Source organism: Mycetomoellerius zeteki, unplaced genomic scaffold, assembly GCF_001594055.1.
Source record: "Mycetomoellerius zeteki isolate Tzet28-1 unplaced genomic scaffold, Tzet1.0 scaffold254, whole genome shotgun sequence".
In the NCBI taxonomy this organism is placed as follows: Eukaryota; Metazoa; Arthropoda; class Insecta; order Hymenoptera; family Formicidae; genus Mycetomoellerius; species Mycetomoellerius zeteki.
Genome location: NW_017257232.1, coordinates 61689 through 88682, shown reverse-complemented (window position 1 = coordinate 88682; position 26994 = coordinate 61689). Strand labels below are relative to the sequence as shown.

The 26994-nt window shown below is 32.6% G+C and overlaps 2 protein-coding genes across 6 annotated transcripts in view; both read left to right on the top strand.

Moving 5' to 3' along the window:
• Positions 1 to 23267, top strand: part of cysu (peroxidase homolog) — a 30662-nt gene extending 7395 nt beyond the window's left edge. The window contains exons 2-17 of one of the 4 annotated variants that reach the window (XM_018450028.1): positions 87 to 275; positions 5731 to 5810; positions 6027 to 6120; positions 6236 to 6427; positions 6507 to 6703; positions 8968 to 9220; positions 11027 to 11172; positions 13353 to 13594; positions 13925 to 14057; positions 14428 to 14555; positions 14622 to 14731; positions 15409 to 15501; positions 15663 to 15832; positions 15949 to 16057; positions 16390 to 16483; positions 20418 to 23267. In XM_018450028.1, the coding sequence (XP_018305530.1) occupies positions 87 to 275; positions 5731 to 5810; positions 6027 to 6120; positions 6236 to 6427; positions 6507 to 6703; positions 8968 to 9220; positions 11027 to 11172; positions 13353 to 13594; positions 13925 to 14057; positions 14428 to 14555; positions 14622 to 14731; positions 15409 to 15501; positions 15663 to 15832; positions 15949 to 16057; positions 16390 to 16483; positions 20418 to 23267 (5080 nt within the window). Of the gene's footprint in view, positions 1 to 86; positions 276 to 4409; positions 4456 to 5730; positions 5811 to 6026; positions 6121 to 6235; positions 6428 to 6506; positions 6704 to 8967; positions 9221 to 11026; positions 11173 to 13352; positions 13595 to 13924; positions 14058 to 14427; positions 14556 to 14621; positions 14732 to 15408; positions 15502 to 15662; positions 15833 to 15948; positions 16058 to 16389; positions 16484 to 16550; positions 17101 to 18747; positions 19203 to 20417 lie in introns of those variants that run through there. The other 3 variants (XM_018450025.1, XM_018450026.1, XM_018450027.1) reach the window with 3 other exon arrangements.
• A 1067-nt stretch (positions 23268 to 24334) lies between these two features.
• Eh (Eclosion hormone) lies at positions 24335 to 26701 on the top strand. 2 transcript variants are annotated; one of them, XM_018450029.1, is made up of 3 exons: positions 24335 to 24379; positions 26347 to 26442; positions 26535 to 26701. In XM_018450029.1, exons 2-3 carry the CDS (start codon positions 26349 to 26351, stop codon positions 26699 to 26701), a joined length of 261 nt encoding a protein of 86 aa, XP_018305531.1. In that variant the 5' UTR covers positions 24335 to 24379; positions 26347 to 26348. The 2 variants fall into 2 exon arrangements, with proteins under 2 accessions (XP_018305531.1, XP_018305532.1); XM_018450030.1 differs by lacking the exon at positions 24335 to 24379 and adding an exon at positions 24798 to 24861.
• The last annotated feature ends 293 nt before the right edge of the window (positions 26702 to 26994 follow it).

The following is a 26994-nucleotide window of genomic DNA, read 5'->3' as shown; positions in this document are numbered from 1 at the left end:
AACATCAAACCGAATAATTTTTATTCAAACGCGCTACGATACTCTTTGATGTGAGAAAGGTAATCGTTTGTACTGAACTGTTGCAGATTCGCAATAACGCGAACGCGATCCGCGATAATCGGATTGCTGCTGCTGCTGGTAACAGCACACTGTAACGGACTGCAGCATCAACCTTTCGACTCTTATGCAAATGGAGAGGAGTGCGCCTTGATCCTGGACGCCCGTGGAAGAACCAACGTTTATGACTATACCTATAATTTACTTCGCGGATCGTTGTAAGTGCTCACATTAAGACCGAAGTATGAGTCTGCGTGACGATAGCGATCTTAATTTAGCGAAAGTCAACGCGAAATCAAGAACTGGAATTATTCCTGCCAAGTGACTGATACAAACTTTCGCAAAGTATTGCCGCCTGTGAATTTTTACGTCTCAATAAATAGGCTAATTAGTACGCCATTCGTGGCAACTTCAAGAAAATATCTTACAGAGATGCTAATTTTTTTCTTTTCTCACAAAAAATTAATTTGAATTGCTTAATTAATCATTTTAATTAATTTCGAAATTTTTACTCGAATTTATCATATGATGTGAGAATTTTGTTAATATTATCAACGTATAATAATGTTAAAATTCGTAATATAACTTTAAATATTTTTTTATCGCGATGGAGCATAAATATTAAATAAAAAAATATTCTTGATTAAATTAATTGTACCGTAATAGATCTATATTATCAGATTTTACACATTTTTTGGATTTAAAGATATTATTATGTGATAAGATAAAGGTGGAAGATAGGAATGAATATCTATTATAAATTTTTAGTATTACAATTTCCGACAATATAAAATTTCTTTGGCATTTTCTAACTTTAAATATAGTGCGTCAAATATAGTAAGTAATTGAAAATTATAGTTACAATAATCTATTTAATTAATATCATTTATTAAATTATTTCAAATAATCTATCATTTACGATATATTATTTTGCAAGAAATGCTACTTTTGCAATTACTCCAAATTTAATAATTAATTGTATTTATACATTAAATAGTAATCATCGTAATTTTTCAAAAGTCTGTTGAATGTAACACTTTCTCTAGGATATTCTAATATTTGCTATTAACAAGAAGTGTGATTGAAAACAGTTGTATTGAGACAGCTGCATCTAACCATTCTATCAGTTTATCATAAATTTGATTATTACTCACAGTTATCTGCGGTTATTGATGGTCACCGATTATATCGTTCAAGCAAAATACTGCTTTTTATCACGCTGTCGATCACGAGAATGCCACAAAAGCAAATAAAAAACATCTTATCAGCTAGGACGTCTATTCTAGGACACAGTTGTAATGACTAGGAAACGATTATGAATCACGCTTGCTAACTGCATGGAAGCGCAGTACACTTACGTAACAAAGTAAGTCCTCACCTGGTATTCTAGAGGATTAGAGAAAGCGGGAACTTTAGCCGTACAGCTAGGACTTTCACTATCATCCTGTTCCCGCAGGACTAGCGGATTTTAATGCGATCTTATCGGTTCTATTGTGCGAACGCACAGTGTTCTACTGTGGCTATATTGCCGCAGACTATTCCGCATGCCTATGTAAAATGATTCTGTATAGATTACATTATGTTTATGGTAGTAAAATTCGAACGTTCTCTGTCGAGCTCTTAAAAGCGGCCATTGCCAGCTGGAATCAGCATTTATGGTATTGAGCTATAAATGCGTCATGCAACGAAAGTGACCGTTACGTATTGCAATAAACCGCGTGCTGTTCCATTCATCGTCTCGTGTACAAAATCGTATGTACCGTACAGATAGCCGCAGTAATAATCCCCACGTTCAGACGCGTAACCGCCTTGAAACCCGTGATTAACTGCCGTTCTTCGCGTCAAGCAACCGACGGAACGATGGTGTTTATCATTCGAATGCTCCCGTAAAGTGTCCTTAAGAATCGAATTTAGCTGGGCGGCTGAGATGTTGGAAAAACGAGGTTATAAAGACGGCTGCAAATGATTTATAGAACAAAAAATTAAGAAAGAAATTTTTTGAACGAACAGCATTTGGGTGCTAAAATTAAGATGTAACTCGCATCGTTTTGCTGTATTTTTTTGTAATGTATGACAAAAAATACACCGCTAGTAGCAATTAATCTCATAATTGATTGCGATTTTTTAAACAAAGTTACGAGATATGTTTAAAACGTGTCGGTTCGTGTATTTCGGATCACGAACAGCGGCATGGACTTAAGCTCAGAGTACGAGAGACGTATGCAAAGAAGTTTATCGCTAATTGAGACTTTTGAGGTGCTCCACTAATAAATTATACAAGGCGACCATATTACAATAAAATCACTTAGATTGCTGAAGAGTATGGTAGCCGAAATGGCCTCATTTTGAAGCTAAAAGAGAACTAATTGGAATTACATGCCAAGTATATTATCACCGTCCTTAATTCCACACGGTCAATTACGATTGCTTCAACAACACAGTGACGTGCGTCATTAAGAACCATAATTGCGCTGTTATAAACTTAATTCTCGTCATAATAGCGTTATTAAAAATACAATATTGTACGGTTTAAAAAAAACACTTTAAAAGAATTTTATACACCTCTTAGTAAACATTGTTTTCTTAATAAACAGCTGGTCATTCATGACAACATTGATCATGACTCACAATTTCATGTGTAAGTAAACGTATAAACTCTTGCATCTTTGTATTTATAGTTCGCGTAAATACAGTTTATTTTAAAAGCATTAAACATTTCTTTATTAAGAATTTTCTTTTTTAAATAGTTAATGGAAGAATTAAAATCAAAATTAAAGTTTTAATTATTATTTGTGTTTTTTTAGTCTTATAGAGATTATAAAAATATATAAATAATTAATAATTATAATTTTAATCAATAAAAATCTTTAAAATAATACATTATACGATTACTAATAAAAAGGAAATATGCAATTTTTGCATATCGTCATAAAAATTTAATAAAAATCTCAGACAACGCGTATAACAACATTCACATAATTTATCGTAAAATAAAACCCACTTTAAACGATTCATAATTTGTATCGGATTTCGGAATACGATTCTATTTATATTTTATTAAATTTTACTTTATTCATATTTGTTCTATATATGATTGTGTATTTTGACATATTCTCTGATTTTTCAAATGTTTTTCGTATTGCACGATACACAAAATTATATAATACATAAAATTAAATTTTAAATTTTGACACAAATATAGATCGTTTATACTTACAAGGAAAGGGATGCAACTGTCCCCCTCCGATTTTAATGAGCTTTTAATATGTTATTCTCCAGACAAAAATAAACGACACGTATTTTTTTATATGTGTCCACATTTAGGGGGTGAAATACCCTTTAGAAAATCTAGAAGAAAATCGGTTTTTCTCTTTTGAAGCGAATATCACAAAAACTGTAAAAGATAGAAAAAAATTTTTTCAATTTTCATGATGAAAATTGAATGGCATTAAGAGTACTTTAGAAATATAATTATAAAGAAAACAAAATTTTTTCTTTATAAATAAATAATTGTTAGAAATAATTAAAAAAAATTTTTTTTTATAGTTTTAAAGTACTCTTGAAGCCATTCAATTTTCATTATGAAAATTTTTTTCTATCTCTTACAGTTCTGGCGATATTCGTTTCGAAAAAGAAAAACCGATTTTCTTCTAAAGGGTGTTTCACCCCCTAAAAGTGCGTATGGGCACGTATAAAAAAATACGTGTCGCTTATTTTTGTCTGGAGAATAACATATTAAAAGCTCATTAAAATCGGAGGGGGACAATTGCGTCCCTTTCCTTGTTAGTGAGCATAATAGTCAGTCATCCAGTAATCAGGAGTAAACATAGTCAAACAAGTCTGATCTGTGACCGTTTAAGTAGCCGGCGTGGCGTCGTAACGCCGTCCGGTTAGCGATGTCACGTAGTTACTTTAAGATAAAGGCAATACTCATGGAATGTCAAGCAGGTGCCCGAGGATACTACATAACGAGACGTTGGTTCGTAATTGCACCGTGAAACAATCTGGACACGGTCGATCTGGAGGTCGAAATAGCGCGTGCTGACGGTTGCAAAAGTGATTATTGACAATGTCCAAAAAGGATCGCTCATGAGAAAGCAGGAACGGATACGATAAGACGTGTGAGGATATTATTTCTCCAATTATCGATATCCACCGAAACAAAGACACACGTAACGATCGGAGCGATAAAGGGGCAGGCTATTTTCGAACACCATGAATACTTTGCGTGCCACGACCGCGACAACGTGATTATTAAATGGCGTATTAAAGTACGAATGCCGTGAGCTGAAATATAATTTATATGTATCAGAAAAAAAGGTTCTCTGGTTAGCGCAATCCACATTTATCACCGGGCAGCGGGGAATGGGACTGTAGCCGTCGCTCAGACCAGTTATGGTAAGTGCGTCGATGCACGACACCATTATAAAGTGCTTTCGTTATTATCATGTTGATTACGGCATACGGTCGAAGCACTCGACCGCAATTAGACGCGGGAAATCCTTTCTCGCATCTTTCCGATTTTGCACAAGTACTTGAATTAGTGATTTATACTACTTGGATCAGTATTTAGAAACCGGCCGCTCGAGTAAACTCTAATAGTTTTACGAGTCAGTATCTTTAAGTAAGTTGAGATCCTGTTATGTTAAACACTATATTAGATGAATGTTAATGTAAAGTTTAATTATAAACCAAATTTTAGAAATATACTGAGATTAGTGTTATATAAAAATAGATAAAAAAAGATAATATACATATGATATATTTATCTCTGTTTTCACATCAATGTAAATTTGGAAATTAAGTTTAAAAATCACACGATTGCAAAATAAATATATTATTTCTAAATTTTAATGCCCATTTCCATCCTGTAGATTAACTTTAATCTCGGTTCAACTTACTTTTCATCTTTTTCTAATTTTTAAGATTGGAAAAAGATGAACAGTAAGTTGAATCGAAATTAAAGTTAATCTATATTGATGCCATGAAAACAGATACTAAAATACTGAAATAATATATTCAATTTGTAATCGTTTGATTCTAATTTAACGTCAGAATTTATATCCATATCTCATCAAGATGTATAAAATTTTAAGACAAAATTTATGTTAGTTTCAAAGAATAAGCAATTAATGAGAAAAATGTATAAAGGAACGGATAAAAAAGTAATAAAGGTATTATATATATATATATATAGTTGGAATATATATTAGGCGATTGAGATGAGAATAGGTATAGTTAAAGAATCAAAGGCGGAAGATAAGAGCGCAATGTCGACGTAGAGAAACGACATAGAGAATTGCTGGGTCAACCTTCGTCGGCGCAGCCGAAGAGCGGCACGTCTCAATGCCAGTATATTTCATGACGGAAACAGGATATGAAAGTAAATTCACTCACATTCATAAGAGAGCATGTCTAGGATAGTTTCGGATTACCTTGATACGGAATATCCGCACATACAGACACTCTGCGTGTGTACACGTGATCTGCACGAACGAATTCACGCGCAAGGTTCTCGCGAGTCGGCTTCTCATGAAAGTAGGCTGCAACGTTGGGTAATTAACCCGGTGAGATGCAGAAGGAAGGGAAAGAAGAGAGAGGAGTCTGTAAATAATATCCGCACTCAAAGATCGAGCGTGTCAACTTTCATCTTTATTCTTTCGTTATCCGTAGCCCTACCGCAGGAGGAACTCAAACCTGTATCACGTTCGACGCCGTAAATCATGCTTACGTCGAGGCAAGGAAGCGCATCAGTGAGTATATTAAATTTCATTACAAGAATTAATTGCACGACGTTCATATAATTTATTGCCAACAATGATCAATATCGGCGTGTCATCGCGTAATAATGTGTAATCTCGGTCGTATGAACCCATAACAAATGATCGCCACACGCACGCGTATTTGCTATTTTTTACTTGGTTTCATGCGGCTTTCTCGTACTGTCGCTCACACATAATCGTCCGTAGACGTCGCGAGACCAAAGTCGGAGATGTGGCGACCAGAGGATCTGGCGACGGTCGGCGAGCTGCTTCTCGACATTACTACGAATCTCGCGCAAACGTAAGTCTTCCCCGTTGAAGCCTATGTAATCTTTCTCTTTCTCTTCCAACGAACTTTCCCGCCTTGGGATCCGATCGTGTTTCCTTGATTTTACTTTCTAATCATCGACACCCAGGTACGGATTGACTTACGAGGAAATTCAAAGGAGTCTACCATTGATCGACACTTCGAAGACGCTGATCCGTGAGGTTTGTCCCGCTTTTCTTAGCAACATAGAATGCAGACCGGGCAAGTACCGACGGTTTGATGGTCTCTGTACGAATTTAGAGAATCCAACTTGGGGAGCCACTCTGTCGCCTTTCGCGAGGTAACCGTAATCTTCTCTCATTTCTCGTAGACGTTTCTTTTTCGGCACGACGCGAATATTTCTCTTTTATCTTTTGCAGATTGATGAGCCCTCAATTCGCAGACGGCCTATCGGCGCCAAGGATATCCATAACGGGTCGTAATCTACCATTGTCCCGAGTTGTATCACGCACCATGCACCCAGACGAAGGTTATCATGATCACGCCGGCACAGTTATGGTGATTGCGTGGGGACAATTCATGGACCACGATTACACTTTGACTGCCACGCCTTTAGGTATATTACATTCGAAAGTGTGATTTTCTACACGACATTCATGATAAATTTTTCCGTGACAGCGATTTGATCGTCCGCAAAGCGATCAGTTCATCTTGATAAATAATAATTAAGATTTTTCCATTAATATCATTAATTAGAAAAATATACTTATATAATCACAAATGAATGAATCCTACTTATGTATATAGAAGCTATGCGAGTTATCTCCGTGTCCAAATCTATTATTAGAATGCCAATGTTGCATGAATATTGTAGTTTACTTTAGGACGAGAACCAGCCCGATACACAGTAAGGTGCTTCTCGCCCTGATGAAGTGAACTGCAATATTCATGCAATATTAGCATTCTAATAATGTATCTGGATACGGAGATAATCCACGAAATGTACATAATTTCTGTATAAAAAGTACCCATGACAGCTTCAAAAGTATTATTAAATACTTATGTAATTGTATTGCTATACTTTAAAAGATATTCACGTAAAATACGTATAAATTAAAAAAACTGAATAAAAAAGTTATTTATTTCATGCACCAACAACAGGAAAATGTGAAATTACGTATAATTCTTCGAGATAATAAATAAATAATTATAATAATTATAAATATTTTAAATACTAATTTATTACGACAAAATTTTAAGTTCTTTTGTTCAATAAAAACCATCTTGTCTAAATTAATAATAAAAAGAGAAATAAATTATTAAAATCTTAAATAAATGATATTAAACAAGTGAAGATCACTGCAATGTACGATTCTGATAGCCATCTGTGATATATATGTAATAAATTTTAGAGAAAGCAACAATAAAAAAACTATGAATGATTTTTCTGTTGGCCGTATGTCGTAATGATCAAAACCAGCTGATTCAATCATGCAAGTAGAATAGAAAGCGAGCCTCTCAATCGTCAGCGGACTGATTGCGTCTAAGCAGTGTTGGATAGTAACTAGTTAAAACGTTAAAAGTTAAAAAAAAAGTTAAAAAGTTAATAACTTTTAACTTAACTTAGTTAATTTTAAATACATTAAATTTTAACTTAACTAAGTTACTTTTAAACTTAACTTTTTAACTATTTTTAAGTTAAAATTTTTTTTATCTCTTAAATGCCTTAGAAAAATAATCAAATATAATAAGACTAAGGGCGTATATTCGTAATCCGTTTATATTTTAAGACCATCTTAAGTAATTTCTTAAGATGTGTGTGTTAATATAGCCCTCTGATTGGCTTATGCCTTATGCCATAAGCCTTAGTCTGGATCTGCAATAGATGTTTTAAGCCTTATGTCATAAGAAATTGACCAATTACAGTTGAATGCGAGGAGAATATTTGACTGTAATTGGTCCATTTTTTATGGCTCAAGGCTTATTAAAAAGTAAAAACCTAAAAAGTTATATCATATATGAATAAAAAAATTGAAAATTTAATTTACTTAATAATTTATATTGTAGTTGTTATGTAATCTCATTTTAAGAAAAATTAGGACATTTTGACCTCAAAAATAATTTTTTTCGAAACTAACTTTTTTTTAACTTAAAAGTTAAGTTAATTCAATATTAACTTAACTTTCGATAAGTTAATTTTTTATTCCTTCAACTTTTAACTTAACTTTATTAATTTTGTAAAACCATTAACTTTAACTTTGTTCAGTTAAAAAAAAATATTAACTTACCCAACCCTGCGTCTAAGCAACTGTACCAAGATATTTGATATATGTAAAACCGTAGGTCGCTTATAGGCCCTTCCAACATTTGCCATATTTATCGAAAGGAGAGTAATTACGAGAGAAAGCGAACGATCTTTGCTCGGATAAACCGATCACGTGTACGACGTTCCCGAGCGGGCGTTCTTCGGCTCGAGATCATTCGATGATGTGTCAGTCAAAATTGGCAAGCCCATTGGCAGACTTGAAATCGCGCCACTCTAAAATAACTCTGAGATATTCCATGTCAATTATCGGAAGAAAGAATAATTTAGAATGTACAATTCAGTTATATGTAGCTGTAGACAATTCTAGACACGTATGCATATTCTTGTATGAAAAGATAATTAATAGACAATGTCGATTCTATTATACCTCGTCCAATACGAGATTGCGACAACCGGGAAAAGCAGCCGACATTCATAATGTTTCATTTAATCGCGAATGCTGATATTCTCCAACACGTCTACCACTCGCGAACTATGGATTACGCGTGCGTGATCGAAATGCTATCGCTTTCTGCTATCATTACATATCTGTTCTGCTATCATCGTGTTTGCAGACTCTCTGAACCGAAACGACCCGGAAGAGTGCTGTGGTCGGCTGCCACACCAAAAGAATCCCTATTGCAACGAGATCCTCATACCAGAGGACGACTATTTCTACAGACTGTTCAACGTGCAATGCATGGACTTCGTTCGCGCTTTTCCTGCAGTCCGACCTGGTTGCCGCCTCGGTTCCCGAGTACCTTTCAATCTTCTTACGGGTGTACTGGATGGTAATACAGTTTATGGCATCACGGAAGCTTTTGCTAGGTAAACCACAATAAATTGTTTTCAACCTGTATAATAGTATAATAATTATTCTCAAATGCTTTTGTAATGATTTATCGCATTATCGATTCAAATGAGACTGAATTTAAAGTCAATTTTGTCTGAATACAGTAGATATAAACATATTCGCTAATTTTTTAAAATTAAAATGTGTTTAAAAAGGAAATAATAGAACACCTCATATATAAACGCGTTAAAACATACGAGAAAAATTAATCTATTGCACCTATTTATAGTTTATCACGGTGTAAAATAATACAGCATAAGAGAGGAATTGTATTAATCAGTCACCGGTTATTCTCCAGGGATGAGTATATAAGTCGGTTTTCGCCTTTTATGGATCTCTACACGTACATTTGGCGAAACGAATTTCGTTCCGCCTCAAAACGGTATATATGTGAGCCGCTGTTACGTCATCGAGAACAATAAATCAGCATTACGTTGTTCTGCATTTTCCAACATACGAGCACGTGCTCTCGTGTTCTTCTCACTTTCTACCATGTTCGCGTGATGCGATCTACAAATCTCGCGATTGCTCAATCCTTGTGGACTTCACATTCCCTCGTGATTCCATCATAGATTGCTACATATATCTTTTACGTCTGTAAATAACACATATATATTTCTCTAATTTCTCTAAAAAGTACTCATATATACTTAATATTTCAAATAATTTGAAAATATTAGACTATCAAACTGATTTTCATAAAATCTCAAGTCGTCAAGTCGTCTAATCGTATGTGATATAGAAATATATCTAATCATATGATATAGAAATACGATGTAGAAGTATTAAAGGAACAGTAAGAGATAATAACAGGTTAATTATATTAATATCTATTATCGTTTGCACATAGCTTTTAAGATTCCTACCAGGGATCGGCAAAAGATTAATATTAAATTAATGATGACTGATTACATGATTAATCAAGTAATCGGAATAAAAATTTTTTAATTACCTGATTAATCAAATAATCAGAATAAAAAATTTTTATTATTTGATTAATCAAGTAATCGGAATAAAAATTTTTTAATTACCTGATTAATCAAGTAATCAGAATAAAAAAATTTTATTATTTGATTAATCAAGTAATCGGGATAAAAAATTTTTATTATTTGATAAATCGAACAATCAAAATAAAATTCAATTACTTGATTAATTGATTAATTAAAATAAATATATCTCGTATTATCATACTTAAAATCGCAAGTAATAAAAAATTATTTTGTCATGATTACTTGATTAATAAATAGTTAATGTAAAATATTAATCTGTTTTCAACAAAACTATCATAAATAAAAATTAAGAGTGTAATTAAAGTAATTAAAAATTAAAGTATATTACAATTAATGTAGTAAGATTATTATTATATTATAGGAAAATGAGGAAGTGTAGGAATGAAATGAAATTAATAAATAACAATGAAAGTGTAAAATACAAGTTATTTTTATTTGTTAATGTTATTGGCTTTACAAAGCACTCTTTTTTCGAAATTTTCGTTTGTAAGTAATATTTTACATTTACTATTTATTAATCAAGTAATCATGACAAAATAATTTTTTATTACTTGCGATTTTAAGTATTATGATAATACGAGATATATTTATTTTAATTAATCAAGTAATTGAAACATTTTATTTTGATTGCTCGATTTATCAAATAATAAAAAATTTTTATTCCGATTACTTGATTAATCATGTAATCAGTAATTAAAGTAAAAAATATTACTGAAAAAATCATTAATGCCGATCCCTGATTCCTACATATCTTCTTATTTTGCTTTTTAGAAAACTTCGAACAGGCTATGGTGGATTACTACGAATGAATCCAGTCTTTGCAGAGTATGGTCTTAAAGATCTATTACCACTAAAGTTGGATATACCGGATGAAGGATGTACTCGGCCGAACCGATCGATGTATTGTTTCGAAGCTGGTAATTTATACTTATAAATATTTTTCTTTATATTTATAATTAATTTAAATATTTAGATTAACTTTAAAAAAAAGATGCTATTTTAACATCGCAGCTTAAATAATGCTACAGATTCATTTAATATAAATATTAAAATATTTGAAAATTAGACGTTCGAAACGTCAAACGTAAAAAATCAGAGTAATCGATAATAGAAACTTAATATTTTAAATTTTATCAAAATTTATTTATAATTTAATCGTTAAAATGTTCATTGTAAAAATTATTTATCTCATCGTGTTTGCTCCAAAAGTCCAAAATTGTTAAAATGTATGGCAAACGAAATATTTAGTCGGTTTAAAATATTCTTTGTAATATTCTATGGTATTTTCCAGTATTTTTTACATATCACGCATTGTTGCATAGTTATATCCTTGCATGTATATAATATATTATGGATTGCAGTCGTGACGAATCAATCGCTTCGCTCTAAAAGAGACTGACTTTCGTAAAGTGGTAAACATAGCTTCAAAATGCAATGCAAGGCGCGGACTATTAACACGATTATATCTATTTGAATTTACAATGAGCGTGCGATACACGAATCAGCCTAAGTCGAATGTAACCGCACTAATGTAACTATTCTAATTTCTGATGATTTTTGTGCGTTTTATAGTATAAGAACAATGGAGCGGTAAGTCACGCTCGTTACTGCCTTCTCATGGCGCCATTTACTAAGTGTCTATCGCTCTCTCTCTCGAGATGGCCATGATCGACTGCCCCGATCGATTTTGCCTAGCACCTACGTTTCATATACTCGCCCGGGAGTCACTTTCTCACGTCAATTCGTCGATTATTCGCAAAACCTTCCAGTGATATGCACAGTGAATCTGGTCGGCGATTTCATGAGACAAAACAATTCGATCGCGGCGATAATTGTATGCACTTATCGCGCACACCGATTCCATAAATCATGTGGAATACCTGGACCCGGAGCTACGGCGTGCTGAATCGTAAATCTCCCACACGTCAATCGTGAGAGCATTCAGCAGCAACATCACCCATACCCTGTACTTATGTTAATCGCATGTTACGGAAAAATCAATTGCTGCCCGAGATCTACTGTCATTACTTAAGTTTTTCAAAATTTCGGATGGTATGATAATCAACTTAATGCTCGTTTTTGTTATTACCGAGGTAAGCATACCGTATCACATGACTATCAGCACACCAATCGATACAATACGGGTGAGAAAGAGAATGGCTGCGACGCAAGGACGTTAACTTTTATTAAGTCATAGAAATATTAGAAAAAAATCGCACGTGCTGCAATAATTATTATTTTCTACTCGTCTAGACAAAGGTTTATGTAATAACAAGATAACAATTTTTTATGTAACCAATAAGATAACAATTTTTCACCTCGATTTAATTTCGAGTCGTTACTCTGACTCATTAAATTAAATTATGTTAATCACTCATACGAAATAAATAAGATAAAGAGAGATAAACGTTCCTTGTTTCTATTGTTATTAATACAAGAACTCGATGATGCGCTTCGATGGCAAAGGCATTATACTTTTGGAAATTTTATCATATTCAGTGTGTTATCTTCATTTAAATATCATTTAAATTAATTAAAGTTACTTGGAATAATAGCTAATAAATTATTAAATTACGCTATACATCTAATGAAAATTATAATTTATATGTTCTTTATATGTATGAAATGGATTGTTATAATGCATTATGCAAAAGGACTTAAGAAAACTATAACAAATCAAATCGAGGCCAATATAAGTCTACAAATGTAGATATTCGTGCGATAAAGCGATTACATTCTTTATAAACTTCCAATACCTTCCAATTGAATTCCTTATGTATATCTAATACTTTGAACATCGGGATACATTACAAAGATTACTTTTTTGTGTTCTGGTTATTTAACAATAAAAGTCTTTATCTGGCTTATATTGATGCATTGTAGTCTTTACATTTTACGTTACATGATTCAATGAATTATCATGTATTAAGTCTATGTACTTTAATAAATCTCTTAAGCTTGATTATAAAGCATCTTGGGAACTATAGAATTATTCGATTCTTTTTATGAAAGCATCGCATCTGCCATTCTCAATTTTGAAAATTAATCATCCTTTTAGAATCTCGGAAATATATTGTATCAATTCTGTTACTTATAGGCGAGATTCGTGTAAACGAACAGTTGGTACTTACCTGCATGCACACTTTAATGGCGCGAGAGCATAACCGGATTGCTAAAGCATTGGCCGTCATAAATCCGCACTGGGACGATGAGATTCTCTTTCAGGAAGCTAGGCGCATCGTCATCGCGGAAATCCAACACGTCACTTATAACGAGTTCCTCCCCATATTACTCGGCAAAGATGTCATGGAGAAATTCGGACTTCTCCTCGAGAAGGAAGTAAGTTAAACTGACGACACTGAAACAAATTGAAACAAAATTTATGAATATTTATGCATAAATTACATAAATACAATTTGTTATAAAAAAAGATAAATTCAAAACATCGTTAATAAACATCGTTAATTAATATTGTTAATAAAGTAATTCATTTTTTAAGTGCAAAAAAATTTTTTAATAACTATGTATATATATATATGTATGTACGTTATTATAATAATTAAGATTTAACGATATACATTTTCTGTTTATTTTTTTTGCTGTTCGTTGAACAACTTTTGACAGTAATAATAATAATAATCGCGATATTAAGATATCAATTTTCCATAGAAATACTGGGATGGATACGATCCGAGCATAAATCCAAGCGTAATAGACGCTTTCGCTGCTGCTGCCTTTAGATTCGGTCACTCGCTATTGCCCACGGCTGTAGAACGATGGAGTAAAGCTCATAAATTTATTGGTAAGACGACAATATATACTAATTGCACAACAAGATTATATTGCATCAACAAGTCAGATATTAAAAATCGTTTTTCTTGATTATATATTCTTTAATAATTTTTCTTTTCCAAAATCTTTTTCTTTTTAATCTTATAAGCTAAATAGAAGTTTCTCTTCTTTAAAATAGATAAGTTTTAAATTCGTAATATGTATAAATAATAAAATTTCTTACTTAATTAATTACTTTAAATAAATTCTGAAATTTGTTTTAAAACTTGCTCTTCGGTGCGTGCGTGCGTGCGTGCGTGCGTGCGTGCGTAAGATCAATTTTTCATTAATTTTTCTTTCCTTCAAATCGGATTTCAAATTATCTATGTTTATCTTTGTAGCTTCAAAGAGACTCTCAGATTTGATAAGACGCCCTTACGATTTGTATCGGGCTGGTGTATTCGACGAATATTTGATGGGCTTGATGAACCAGGTCGCTCAAGCTATGGATGATTCTATAACGCAAGAAGTAAAACAATGATTAACATAAACAAATTATGCAATTATGCCGTACTATACGGTTTATTCTTTACAGGTGACAAATCATCTCTTCAAAAAAGTTGGAGCAAAATTCGGATTGGATTTGGTATCCTTTAACATGCAACGCGGCCGCGAGTTTGGTATTCCAAGTTATATGGAGTTTAGGTGAGTTATTGTTAATTATTATCATACTTGTATTAATAAACTTGTTTGACTAACTGTAGTTAAGAGCGGTATCTATATATCACAACAATAATCTTCTGTATAGTCAGTGTACGCCAAGCGTACCAATTAAATAACGGAATACTGAATAGAAGTAAAGTTGAATGATGATAAAATCACGGAAAAGTCATCGAGATAACTAATTTTCTGTTACAAGTCAGAGAGTTCATTACCAATTCATTACCAAAAATAAACTTTCAGTAATATGTCACAACGTTAATAGAAAAGTGGTACAAGTAAAAAATTAGCATTTTTGAGATAAAGAAAATCGAATCTACAGATTACATTACATTATGAAAAACAATATATTTATCAATATATTGCTTATATGAAAAAGTGTTGCAACTTTGACAAAGAAAAAAATTTACAAAACCCTATACTAGGAATTGTAGTATTTAAATTTTGAAAACACATGACGGTTTTAAAGACACATTATAATAGAAAATTAGTATAACAATGGAAAGAAAAAGAAATTATGCATTATTCACGAACCTAATTAAAACGTTCCAATTCAGAAAGAATTTTTTAAATGCTCTACTGAAAAGTTGCTAATTTTTAATTGTATGGCTTTTTTATTAACGCAACTATATGTATATAATTTTGTGATTTCATAATTTTAGAAAATACTGCGGCCTTCCTGATGCCAATACTTTCGATGAATTGTTCGGTTCCATGCCAAACGAAACTGTCAGGCGATATAGCACTATTTTTGAGTGAGTATTACATGTCTGTAAAATCCAGTAGCGAAACCTTCGGAGTATCGAAAGATCGATCGATCAAGTTTTACATCTCATTATTCAGTCAGCGGACCGATCGATGCTAAAAATAGCGTATTCGGAAATAACGGCTTCATCTCAACCACGCTCCTTTTCAGACATCCTGCGGACGTCGATTTATGGTCGGGCGGCGTATCCGAAAGACCGCTTCCGGGTAGCATGCTCGGGCCAACCTTCGCTTGCCTAATTGCCACACAATTCAGTCATTCGCGTCGTGGCGACAGATTCTGGTACGAGTTGCCGAACCAGCCATCGTCCTTCACTCTCGGTAAGACCCTTTCGAATTCTCTTCCCGGTGGGAGTCGTGTGAGCCAAGGACATTCAGTCGATATGTAACGAAGTACAGTACTTTCTAAAATTGGGTTTTCACTTTTATTTTCCTAGAACAACTGAACGAAATTCGAAAAGCGAAACTCGCCAGATTGATTTGTGACAATACTGATCTTATCGATACGGTACAAATCTATCCGATGGTCCTTCCTGATCACGAAATGTAAGTTGATTTGTAACAATAAATAATAATTTATTGAATAAAATATTAAAAAATTTTATTCAATAAAATAAAAACATGACATCATAATTTTATATTCCATTTACTGTAAAGAAATGGAGTCTATACAAATATTTACTATTATTATTAATAATATTAGTATATTCTGTATCTAATTCATTCATTACATTTATTGTATCCATTGTATTGACTGTATAACTAATTTTGTTTCTACTCTCTTTGCTTCAATTTTTATTTGATCTTAAAAGATTTTTAGAGAAATTTTTTTAAATGACTAAAATATATAATATATACTGTCCTTAATTTCATAATAGAAATCCTCGAGTCCCATGTCGTAGTGGTATTATACCCGGCATCGACTTGTCAAAATGGGCTGAATTCCCGGCGACGAGTCACGCCGAGCAATACGTGAGTAATCTAGCAGACCCATACGGGCAGTTGGGGAAATAAAGGAGGATCTATTTCACCAATCTAGATATAAACAGAGTGCCCTTAGGCGAACACCACCACGTAACAACCGAGCCACGAGTCAAGAAGCCCAACCCTTAGGCACTATAACACAAGACCATCCCGTAGGCACGCATGTGTTGAAGTAGAGCAAACAATCAGACGCGATAAGTCATGCTTAAGTAGAATAAATTGATTATATCACATAGTGCGATAAAGTACAGAGTTGGCCAGTCGATCATACTTGAATCGCTGTTTAAAGTGGTTCATAATATTGATTCATGAATTATAATCTCAAACTTCTTTTAATAACTCATAAATATGTTGATGTGATCATATCACGATAGTAAATTTCAATTTGGATACCGATAGATTAGTTGAAAATAACGTGATATCGATCTCTGGATCCTTGGCAAAATTACGGGACACCTTTAGCTTCTACAGTAACCCTTATCAACAAAATGTACATATAATTTCTTTTTTTAGTAAAAATGCATCGTGCGTTATACTTCACTTTCATACAAAAGACAACAAGAATTTCACACGTAATATACTCACTATTCGAAATATAGAAATTATTTATAGTTCCGTTTCACGCGTAGTACGCATGATATATCAGTTTATCCTTGTTGTTCACCGAATATTAAAGAAAGATAAAATACGAGTAATACATCATGCGCATCATGCGTGAAACGGAACGCATCCTATGTGTCATGTTTCAATTTTGACGTTGATCTTCTTTTGTTTGTATGAAAGTTATTTGTGACTGTGTAACATTACAGCTTAAATGCTGCGTATGAGTACAAACATTTACATAATACATAAAACATAAAGCATAAAAGATCAATCAGAGTCTTTCCAGCCATGGAATAAAGGATTCTGATTGATTAATTCTCTTATGCTTTATGTACTAAGCGTTATGTAAAGGTTTGTGCTCCAGTCTTAAAATTGCACAGATTTGTAATTGTATTTTCTCTCACGTATGAGCTTCAAAATTTTATTTTATTTTATTTTAACATTACTTAACAAATATACGTATAATACCATTAATATTGATAAAGTCTTCAAACTGCACTTCAAAATTTCATTCACAAATATCTAAATGTTTATTATAAAATTTTGTCGTAGTTTGTATACCATATGTTACCTTAAGTCACGTATCATTTACATTGCATTTAGTATTTTATTATTTAAACTTTCATTAATATAGCAACGATTTTTTCATAATACATTTAAAATAACTTCCACCGCTATTTTATTTTTTGTTAACACATTACTTTTGATCAAACATTACAATACTACAATTATAATATACTCTTTATACATAGTAAATTTCAATCAAATCGAATCATTCCTTGCATGTAATCGTCTATCGTCATCTTTCAGCATCGCGGACTTCTATAACAGCTATAACACTTAGCAATGCTTAATATCTAGTCTTTTCAATATATATATTTTCTTTGGAATATCTCTTTATTTCTCGATCGAAACATATCAAAAAAAGATGATCTTCATATTCCGTGCCCTTTAAAGTATATTAAAAATATATTGTTGAACATAAAAATTTTCTCTATCTATTTAATGCGAAGCGCGATCATTTGACTATGTACTCGATTACAGTTGCAAATGGTGTATTTCGATCTGTAAGTTGGAATTTCTATAATCCTTCTTATCCAGAATACTGTTCGCTATACACAAAATTATGTAAGTGCCATCTTTTTAAATATAACACTTCAAATAATAAAATTTTTATTATCGTCCTGTTTTATATATTTCGCGTATTCTTTCATGTGATTTACCTATGAAATCACCCAAAAATAAACTTAATATTATACTCACAATCAGACATCATTTACATAGAAATGCAAATTATGATGTAGGCGTGGAAGCATTCAGGATTTTTCTTTATAATTTTAACTTTCAATGCTTTCAAATGTTCCTTTTCTATGTTAGATTACAACACAATTTTAATATGGAATTAAACGATATTTGAAATTCAATTTTGTTTATATCCCTTTCTCTTTTACATCATTTTGCATTCCTAGTCTACATTCACCCCACAGTACCTAGTACCAATTACAGGTAAAGTATCGTGTGCTCGGACATACACTCAGAATCAGATGATTGCGTTTGTTGCGTGATCGTACAATATCGTTCTAACTCCACATTTCCCCGCCGACTGCCATGCACCACATCAGTACCTACAATTACCTATTGTACTATAGCGATGGGTGGAGGAGCGTCCGGTGCACTACGACAGCCAGCAAGCTTATCGAATCTTCTTTGAGAATATTAACGGCATTGCTTCATATCTGGGCTTCACGAGAAAGTAAGCGAGTGCACCGCAAGGGACAAAGGCGCCTGATCGTAAAGAATCTGCCGCCATGCGTCATGCTGTGCTTTGAGGCACTGTCTAAGGTACATCACGAACGTGGATATGAGTCGATCAACATCTACTTGTACAGCGAGATGTAAAATGATATACGTGCGTCCATGTTTTATACGAGTCTTTCTTAATGCTTGAGTGAGTTTGATAATAATAATTTAGATATCTCTATATCTACAATAAAATGATTATTATATAGAGTACTCGTTTACAATACAGAATACTCTTTTATAAAATGTAATATGAAAATTGAAGTAACGTTTCGCGGAATATCTATCGCAGCAACAATACCTTACAGAACAGACCTTACAGAAATGTAATACTAACCAACTTAATATTGAAAGCAAGTAATTAATTACTTATTTTAAGTATTGAAACTGTTGTTCAGTGCTTTTATTCTTCCAAATAAATTATTTATTCCAAATAAATAATTAATTACTGTCTTTCAGTAATAATTGGCCAGTATTAAATTTACCAGTATTAGATTTCTATCAGAAAACTGAGTTTATATTGATGGTCAAACGTTATTTTTCTATTATTGCAGACTACACTTAGTAGTAGTAACTTTAACGTATGTAATTTATGTACTGCGTATGAAAGTCTCTTAAGAATGACAGTTTTCTTTTTGAACGCGTTAATGCAATGTTATTAAGTATGAGAGCACATATACGTTTACTTAATCAAAGTGAAATAAAATCTAATATTTATTAGTCAAGAGAGTACTGACAATTCCACAACAGTGAGATTACAAACAAATATTAATGATAATAAATATGATATATTTTTGTACGATGATTGATTATTGCTTCAAGCATTATTATTGTAATAAGCAAAATGTAAATATTCATACGCAGTGGCTCAGAAATTTGTATGGAGTTGATATTTTTGCTCCTTATCTGTTAAATAAATTTACAATCAAAACATATATTTTCTGCGCTACTGTGATGACACAGTTACCATTTATATTGTACTTTTTGTATATAATTACAAATAAAGTCAATTTAATAAGAATGTCATTTAATAAGCCTTTATTTATTTGTATATTACTTTTAATCTGCTGAGCAGAAATTATATGTGAGTTGGTAGAGAAGCTCATAACAAAAGTATTGCACATTTAACGATCTGTTGAAATTAGTTTCATTATAACCTGTAAAATATGTATAATGGCACAATTTACACGGTAGTACATAATGCACGGGCACATTTAATGTTAAAGACATGGAACCATAATATAATCATTTATTCCTCACCGTTTTCACAAAATATAAATGTAAGTACACATTTCTATTAAATGTTTGCCTAAATGTATTTTTGATAACGATATATGATACTTTTGCTTATTATTTTGTACAATAATACGATTATTGTATATAAAATAATTATATTATTATGATGCTTTTTATAACATTATTAAAATTATATTATTTTAAGTATAACGTTTGATTAGCAATTCAATGTAATGTTATAATGTTTATTTATAGTAATTGACTGTTAATTGATTATTTTCAGGACACCATAGTGAAATCTACGCAAGCTGCATCTGAGATTAAGCCTACATTACAGCATGTATATATCGACAAATTCAATCGTAAATTAAAATCCATGAGAAAAAATACAGCAACCAGTTCAAAAAAGAAATCGAGCAAACCTTGGTGGATATATCCGTATTTTGTTGGGTGGAAAAAATACACTGAACGCTTAAAAATGCCTCAGAAATTACTTCAGCAGCAAGAAAAATTAAATAAACAAATTATGTCACCGACATTCCATCTCATGAATAATCAAAATAAAAATGTAGATTTATCTGATCCTGATATGGAAATCATCAAGATTACAACAGTTGTCGAAACCATTCGACAGAAACGACAAAATAGTGCGCAAATGTTAAAAGCAGCAAAAAGTATTCAGAAAATAATTGGTAACAAACGTTCAAAACGTTCGTCTTACAAATTGGGGAATAATTCGCAGGATGTTCGACGGGAAAAAACTATCGTTTCAAATAAAAAATCTCGTTATTCAAATCCCAATCATCAAAAACAACAAAAAAGAACTCTTCCAACGAAAAAACCGCTACGAAATAAAAATACAACTGATCTTAAAACAGCGAATGATGTAGCGATACCAAGTACTGTATTTTACAAACGTATTTGGGAATATATTAACGGTACCCGTCCTCATACCGATATTATCAGTGGTTACAATTCTTTAGAAAATAATTCAACATGCACTGATAAAGACGGAGTTGCTGCTTCGCAATCACAGAAAGATAAGTCACAAGTAATGAGTCCCAATATTAAACCGGAACGTGATTTTTATAAACGCATCTGGGATATAATCAACGCAACTCAATCGATCAAAAACAAAAAGACTCGTTCTAAACGAAATGCGAGTATTCCGGAAAGTAACGCGGCTTCAACTCCATGCATCCAAGAAGAAACGGTCAATTACAAAGAAGATAGGCAGGCGCAAGTGACGAACGAAAAAACACCACTCAATATCACGGATATAAAATTGCCAGAAATATCCGATTCTGATCCTTATATATCGGGCTTTTGGAACGTTGCAAATAAAATCCAATGGCAACCTAACAAGATTCCAGTTGTGGACCTAGCAAAATTAAATAATAATCCGATTTTATCATCACTTGTAACCAGCGCTTCTGAAGTGGACGATTTGAATAAATTCTCCGATAAAGTTAAAAGTGTTGATTATTCGTCTTTAGATAATTCGACAGAATACACCAATGAAAGGCGTAATTCATCGCAGGAAATCATCTCCGAACCAGGTCCGTCATATTCTTCTGAAGAGAGTTTCACTACATCGTCATTCTTGCCAACCGAGAATGCTGTCGAGAAACCCTTGCAAGAAAAGGATCAAGTGGAACGCACAGAAAATTCGACTGACACGATTTTGAATTATGATCCTTCAAATATACCCTATGTGGAAGTACCAGATTATTCCGATCAACAGGAGAAGAGTTTAGATAAAAACAATCAGAGCACAACTCCAGCGAGATATAAAGAATATGATGATAGCGATTACGATTATATTCCTAAACAGCTCTACGACACTGATGATTTCTCTTCAAAATCCCCAAGTGCTAAGATTAAAGTAGTACAGACTGAAAGTGACGGGCCGGAAACCTCATTAAACGCAAATAACTCACGTCCAAGTTGCACAGAAAGTAAAGATTCTGCCAAATGCGTTGACAATTACGATGTCGAAGACACCAAGTTACACAATGATACCGAGGAAGTTACCGATGACATTCACCGTTCCGCAGAAGAGGAAAATGAAAATTCGGATTTCGTTGACTTTGATGAATATAAAAAACCAATCAATTGGGACGAGTTCTTTAAAAATGATCCTATATTGGAAAGCGTACGAGCTATTTTCAGCAAGAAATACGATCATAAAGAAAATCCTGATCGCACCGAGACGTCCGAAGAAGTCGAGACGGATCCAAAAGAACAATCGCATAATTATTTCACGAAGAACGAAGATTTCCATGATGACATTTTTAACGATAGAGACAAGACAAAAGAGGAAACTGATTCTCACGAGAAAAAAACAGCAAAAGAAAGTGAGATAATCAATAAGGATTATTATCCTTATGATGATAAAGATTTTTTTAAGCATATTTTCGGAAAGGACAGTGATAAAGAATCAGAATATAATTATAAGGAAAATCTCGATCGTACCAAGAACTCTAAAGAAATCGAAACATATTCTATGGATCCAGAAGAACATAAGGGAAATTCTGATCGTACTGAGGAATTTGAAGAGATTAAGACGTATGCCACGGATCCAAAAGAACAATCGCAAAATTATTTCGTAAAGAACGAAGATCATCATGATAATCACAGAATTGCTTCCGACGATACAGATGAAGCAAACAGTAGAGAAGAAAACACTGACTCTTATGTTAAGAAAGAAGAGAAACAGAGCGAAGAAATTGATGAAAATCCTGATCCTTACAACGACAAAGATTTCTTTAAGAATATTTTCGAAAAAGACAACGATAAAGAATCATCTGGTACAGTTGACACGGAAAAAGAATTCTTATCTCGTTACTTTACAAAGGATGTTATACATCAATTGCAAGACAACTCGACAGCCGAAGAAGACAGACAAAGAGAGGAATCGAGAAACAGAAAAGATATTCATAAAACGTTGTCGAGAATTTTAGACAAGAAGGATCGTTTCTCTAGATTAGATGAAAATCTCAACAAAATGATTGAAAAAGGTGAAGCAATACCGATCAAATATAATAACTTTTGGAGTTTGAAATACGAATCGCCTCGTAAAAGAAACAAAGACAATGAACAAGAAACAGAAGATTCAAAAGAAGAAGCTTAAGACATCAAGTTTTAAGCTAAAACTTTAAATAATAATTAACAAGATACCTAATATTTTTTGCCAAGGCTGTATATAAATTACATTAAATCATGTTATATTCTTGTTATTACATGTTTTTCGTTAAATAGAATAAGCAATTAATTATAATGGTGTTATTATAATTAAATTAATTGTTACATAACTATTTTACTGTTATAATATTACATATTATTGTAATGTATTATTATTAAAGAAATTATTAGAGATGAAAAATAAGTAATACATTCTATAATAATGCTTTCAATTTGTGTTTTAATTAATTTAAATAAATTAAAAATAAGTAACATAATAATATAAAAATATAATAATATTATAAGTATACCTAAAAAAATGTAAAAATATATAGTATTTATTGAAATAAAGCAACATTAAAAAAAATTAATGTAAAAAATAATTTAAAAAGATAAAAAAAATAAGAAAATTAGTTTATAATACATACACGGAGAGAATTTTTTCTTAGAGTTTACTTTGAAAATATGATAGTCGTGGGACAACATTGTACTTCGAAGAATTTTAATGTAAATCTCTCTCATTCATTAATAAAACTACAATAAAATATAAAATAAGTTTGATTAATTTTACTGAAGTGCAGGGTAAAAATCTTTAAAATATTGTATTGTACCACAACTACCATATTTTCAGGGTAAATTTTAAAAGAAAATTCTCTCCGTGTACAATATCCTCTAAAGACATTCTATAGCATATGTCACAAAATTTTATATTAGAATCATAGTGGATTATATGAATTACAGATAAAAATGTATAGGTAAAGAAGCACAAAATATATCACATTTAACAGTATTTTTAAATGCAAAAGCTAATAGTAACATAGAAACACGCATAAACGCGTGTTTCTTCCATAGAAACGCATAAGATATTACAGTTGAGTGCAGGAAATTAAAGTGATCAAATTAAAGGAAGATAAGCAGCGGGGGTTTACCTAGCGCGAGGGTTGAATCCGGCGTTTGCGGATATATATAAGACCGGCGAAGACCGTTCAGCGTCATTCGTTGGTTTTATATATCCGCAACAATTCCAACAGCTTCACCTTCTCAAGCTGCCGTATCGATCAGGTAAAGATTTGAAAATCATATTCCTTTATTTTTAAAAATTTATCTCTTCTTTTTCGCACGGGTGATAAGAAAACGCTTTTTGCCAAAATCTATCAATTCATTTTTCACATGCTAAAGAGATCCATCGCGTCGTCGGTCGATTGGTTGCTCTAATCAGTCATATTATTGTTCGTGTACGTTAATGTCGATATCAAACGCTATTCACGCGATCCTTGGTCTTGAATCCTCAAGTGCTTCCTGGTAAGAAAGAGGGGGAAAGAGAGAGAGAGAGAAAGAGAGATCAAAAGAGAGGGAGGCTGACGACATCGCGGAAAGCCAAGATACCTTCCATCCATATTTATTATGTTTATGCGTTCACAATGTGGCTGTTAAGGCAAACGCGGAAGCGCGATGAAGAGATTCCGGTTATAAATGACCGTATATATTAAAAAGTAGTAACGACGCGCTGCTCTCTCGAGGCACGAGGCATGAAGAAAAAGCTGGTGAGGAACCTTCAGTGGCGTCACGACGACGTATCGCAGCAGACAGCACGTCTGCACATTGTTTTCGTGTGATTAAAGGAATAATTGCGCCATAATACCTGATCAACGTCGCATCAGGATTTTCGCATGCCGACACGTGGCCTCACGAGAGCCTCACGGTCTCTAGTAAAACATATCGCGCATCGTGTATAATATGTAAACACGTGTGCTTAATGGATTTTTTATTCTTTTAAATTAAGAAAAAAAAAGAACGAGAGAGAGATTATTAACATCCGAGTTATCCCTGAAAGTTTATCGAGTTTGACTACGGTCATCTCCTTCTCTGTCCTTCCTTCCAAGCGAACACTAATTGCAAACTGGAAATGCAAAACGGCGTATCCCAGTGAGAAATGACAATGGAATCGATATCGAATCGACGTCAATTTGACGATTTCGACGTCGATTCGATGTCGATTCCATTGTCATTTCTCACTGGGATGAATGATGAAGAAAATGTTTTTCGTATCTTTGTGTACTTTCGTATCTTCGAAATATTTTTCCTAGTAAAGTAAATGCAAATGGGCAGTAACGGATAGAAAACTCTCCAACTTCTACCCTCGTCCTTCCGCCTTTTGCCGAAGTTTCGTCCCTCGATCGATGAATTATTTTTTCTTTGATCTTTACAAGCTTTAATTAAATTACGACATTCCAAAAAGAATGAAGATAGATACTTTATTGTTCCCTATGAGGCAAAGAAGAAGAGATAAATATGTCGAATGTTAGTAAGAAAGAGAGAAAGAGAAAGTAATATGTTAGCATTTAACATATATTTATTTTATCATATCTCCTGGAAACAGCAAACATTATACACGCAATCCACAGCGTAATGCATGGCCTAAATCATTAATTAAAGATCCTTTGATAATTTAGATAATAGATTATTAATATTTAGCTGATATAAGACAGCTTAAATAGAGCTGTCTTATTCATAACATAATTTTAATATTCCATCGTATAAATGTTGTAAGACATCACTTATATTCAGATTGTTACTTTCTCTTCTATTAATTGACTCTATGTAATACTGACATATTTTCATATCTGCATAAGTTTTCATATTCATATAAGCAACGATTTTACATAATCTAATGAAAATTTAAAATAGAACGATATTCCTAGGATGTAAAAATTTGTTCATCTAAATCAAATAAATCTTGGAAGCTTATCTCTTTAGCTGTGAGACATGTCATATTACTAATATTAAAAAGATTTTTAATATTAACAATAATTGAAATATATCATGCAGATTAGATTTACTATTTCCATATTAATCGGCACAAAACAATAATGTCATAGATCAACTCTATGTCAGAAGCTTTAATCGATTATTCACTGATTTTACTCGCTTTTATTGCCAATATATTAATAATTGCAGCTGAATGTATATTCAATGTTCAATTGTTAATCCTTTCGCAGTTAAAGAGATAACGCTTACATTTATTTCAGTCATGCCAAGCTTATCAAACCGAATCATGATACTGCTTATCATGGTTTTCGCCATTCTCTGCTTTACGGTGTCTACTGATGCTGAACGAAATATTGGTAAGTAAATGTTACGATTACGTCACCATATAAAAATCGTTGCTGAAATATCATATATATCACTTTAGTCTGTACAAACTGGCTTTGTACAGGTGTTTGCATACGAAACTGCGCGCAATGCAGAAAGATGTTCGGCGTGTATTTCATGGGACAGAAGTGCGCGGACTTCTGCGTGAAGTACAAGGGAAAGCTCATTCCAGATTGCGAGGACGAATTCTCCATTCGTCCTTTTCTTCAAGTAGCAGAGAATGATTATTAATCCTCGAACTCTCTCGATAGGAACTCTTCGGCTTTCTCCTCTATTTTTATCTTCACGTTGTAATATTAAGCCGCACAAATTGTATAGGAATGCGAATTTTGGCGTAAATTATTTTGAACTTATATTATTTTTAGCATACGCTAGAATTTATCATAATCGATAATACGTGTGCAGATTTACAATCTTCATCACAAAAGTTGTGTAGGCACGCTATTATATGTGATCGAATATAATTCAAAAGTATGAAAATATTAATGATTTTAAAATAACAAAATATTTTTAAAACTAGATTT

What these genes read in the sequence shown, in the direction of transcription:
- Eh (XM_018450029.1), top strand. Translation starts at nt 26,349, where the DNA reads ATGCCAAGCTTATCAAACCGAATCATGATACTGCTTATCATGGTTTTC. An exon ending in TGATGCTGAACGAAATATTG is followed by an intron (nt 26,443 to 26,534) that starts GTAAGTAAATGT and finishes GGCTTTGTACAG; the next exon opens with GTGTTTGCATACGAAACTGC.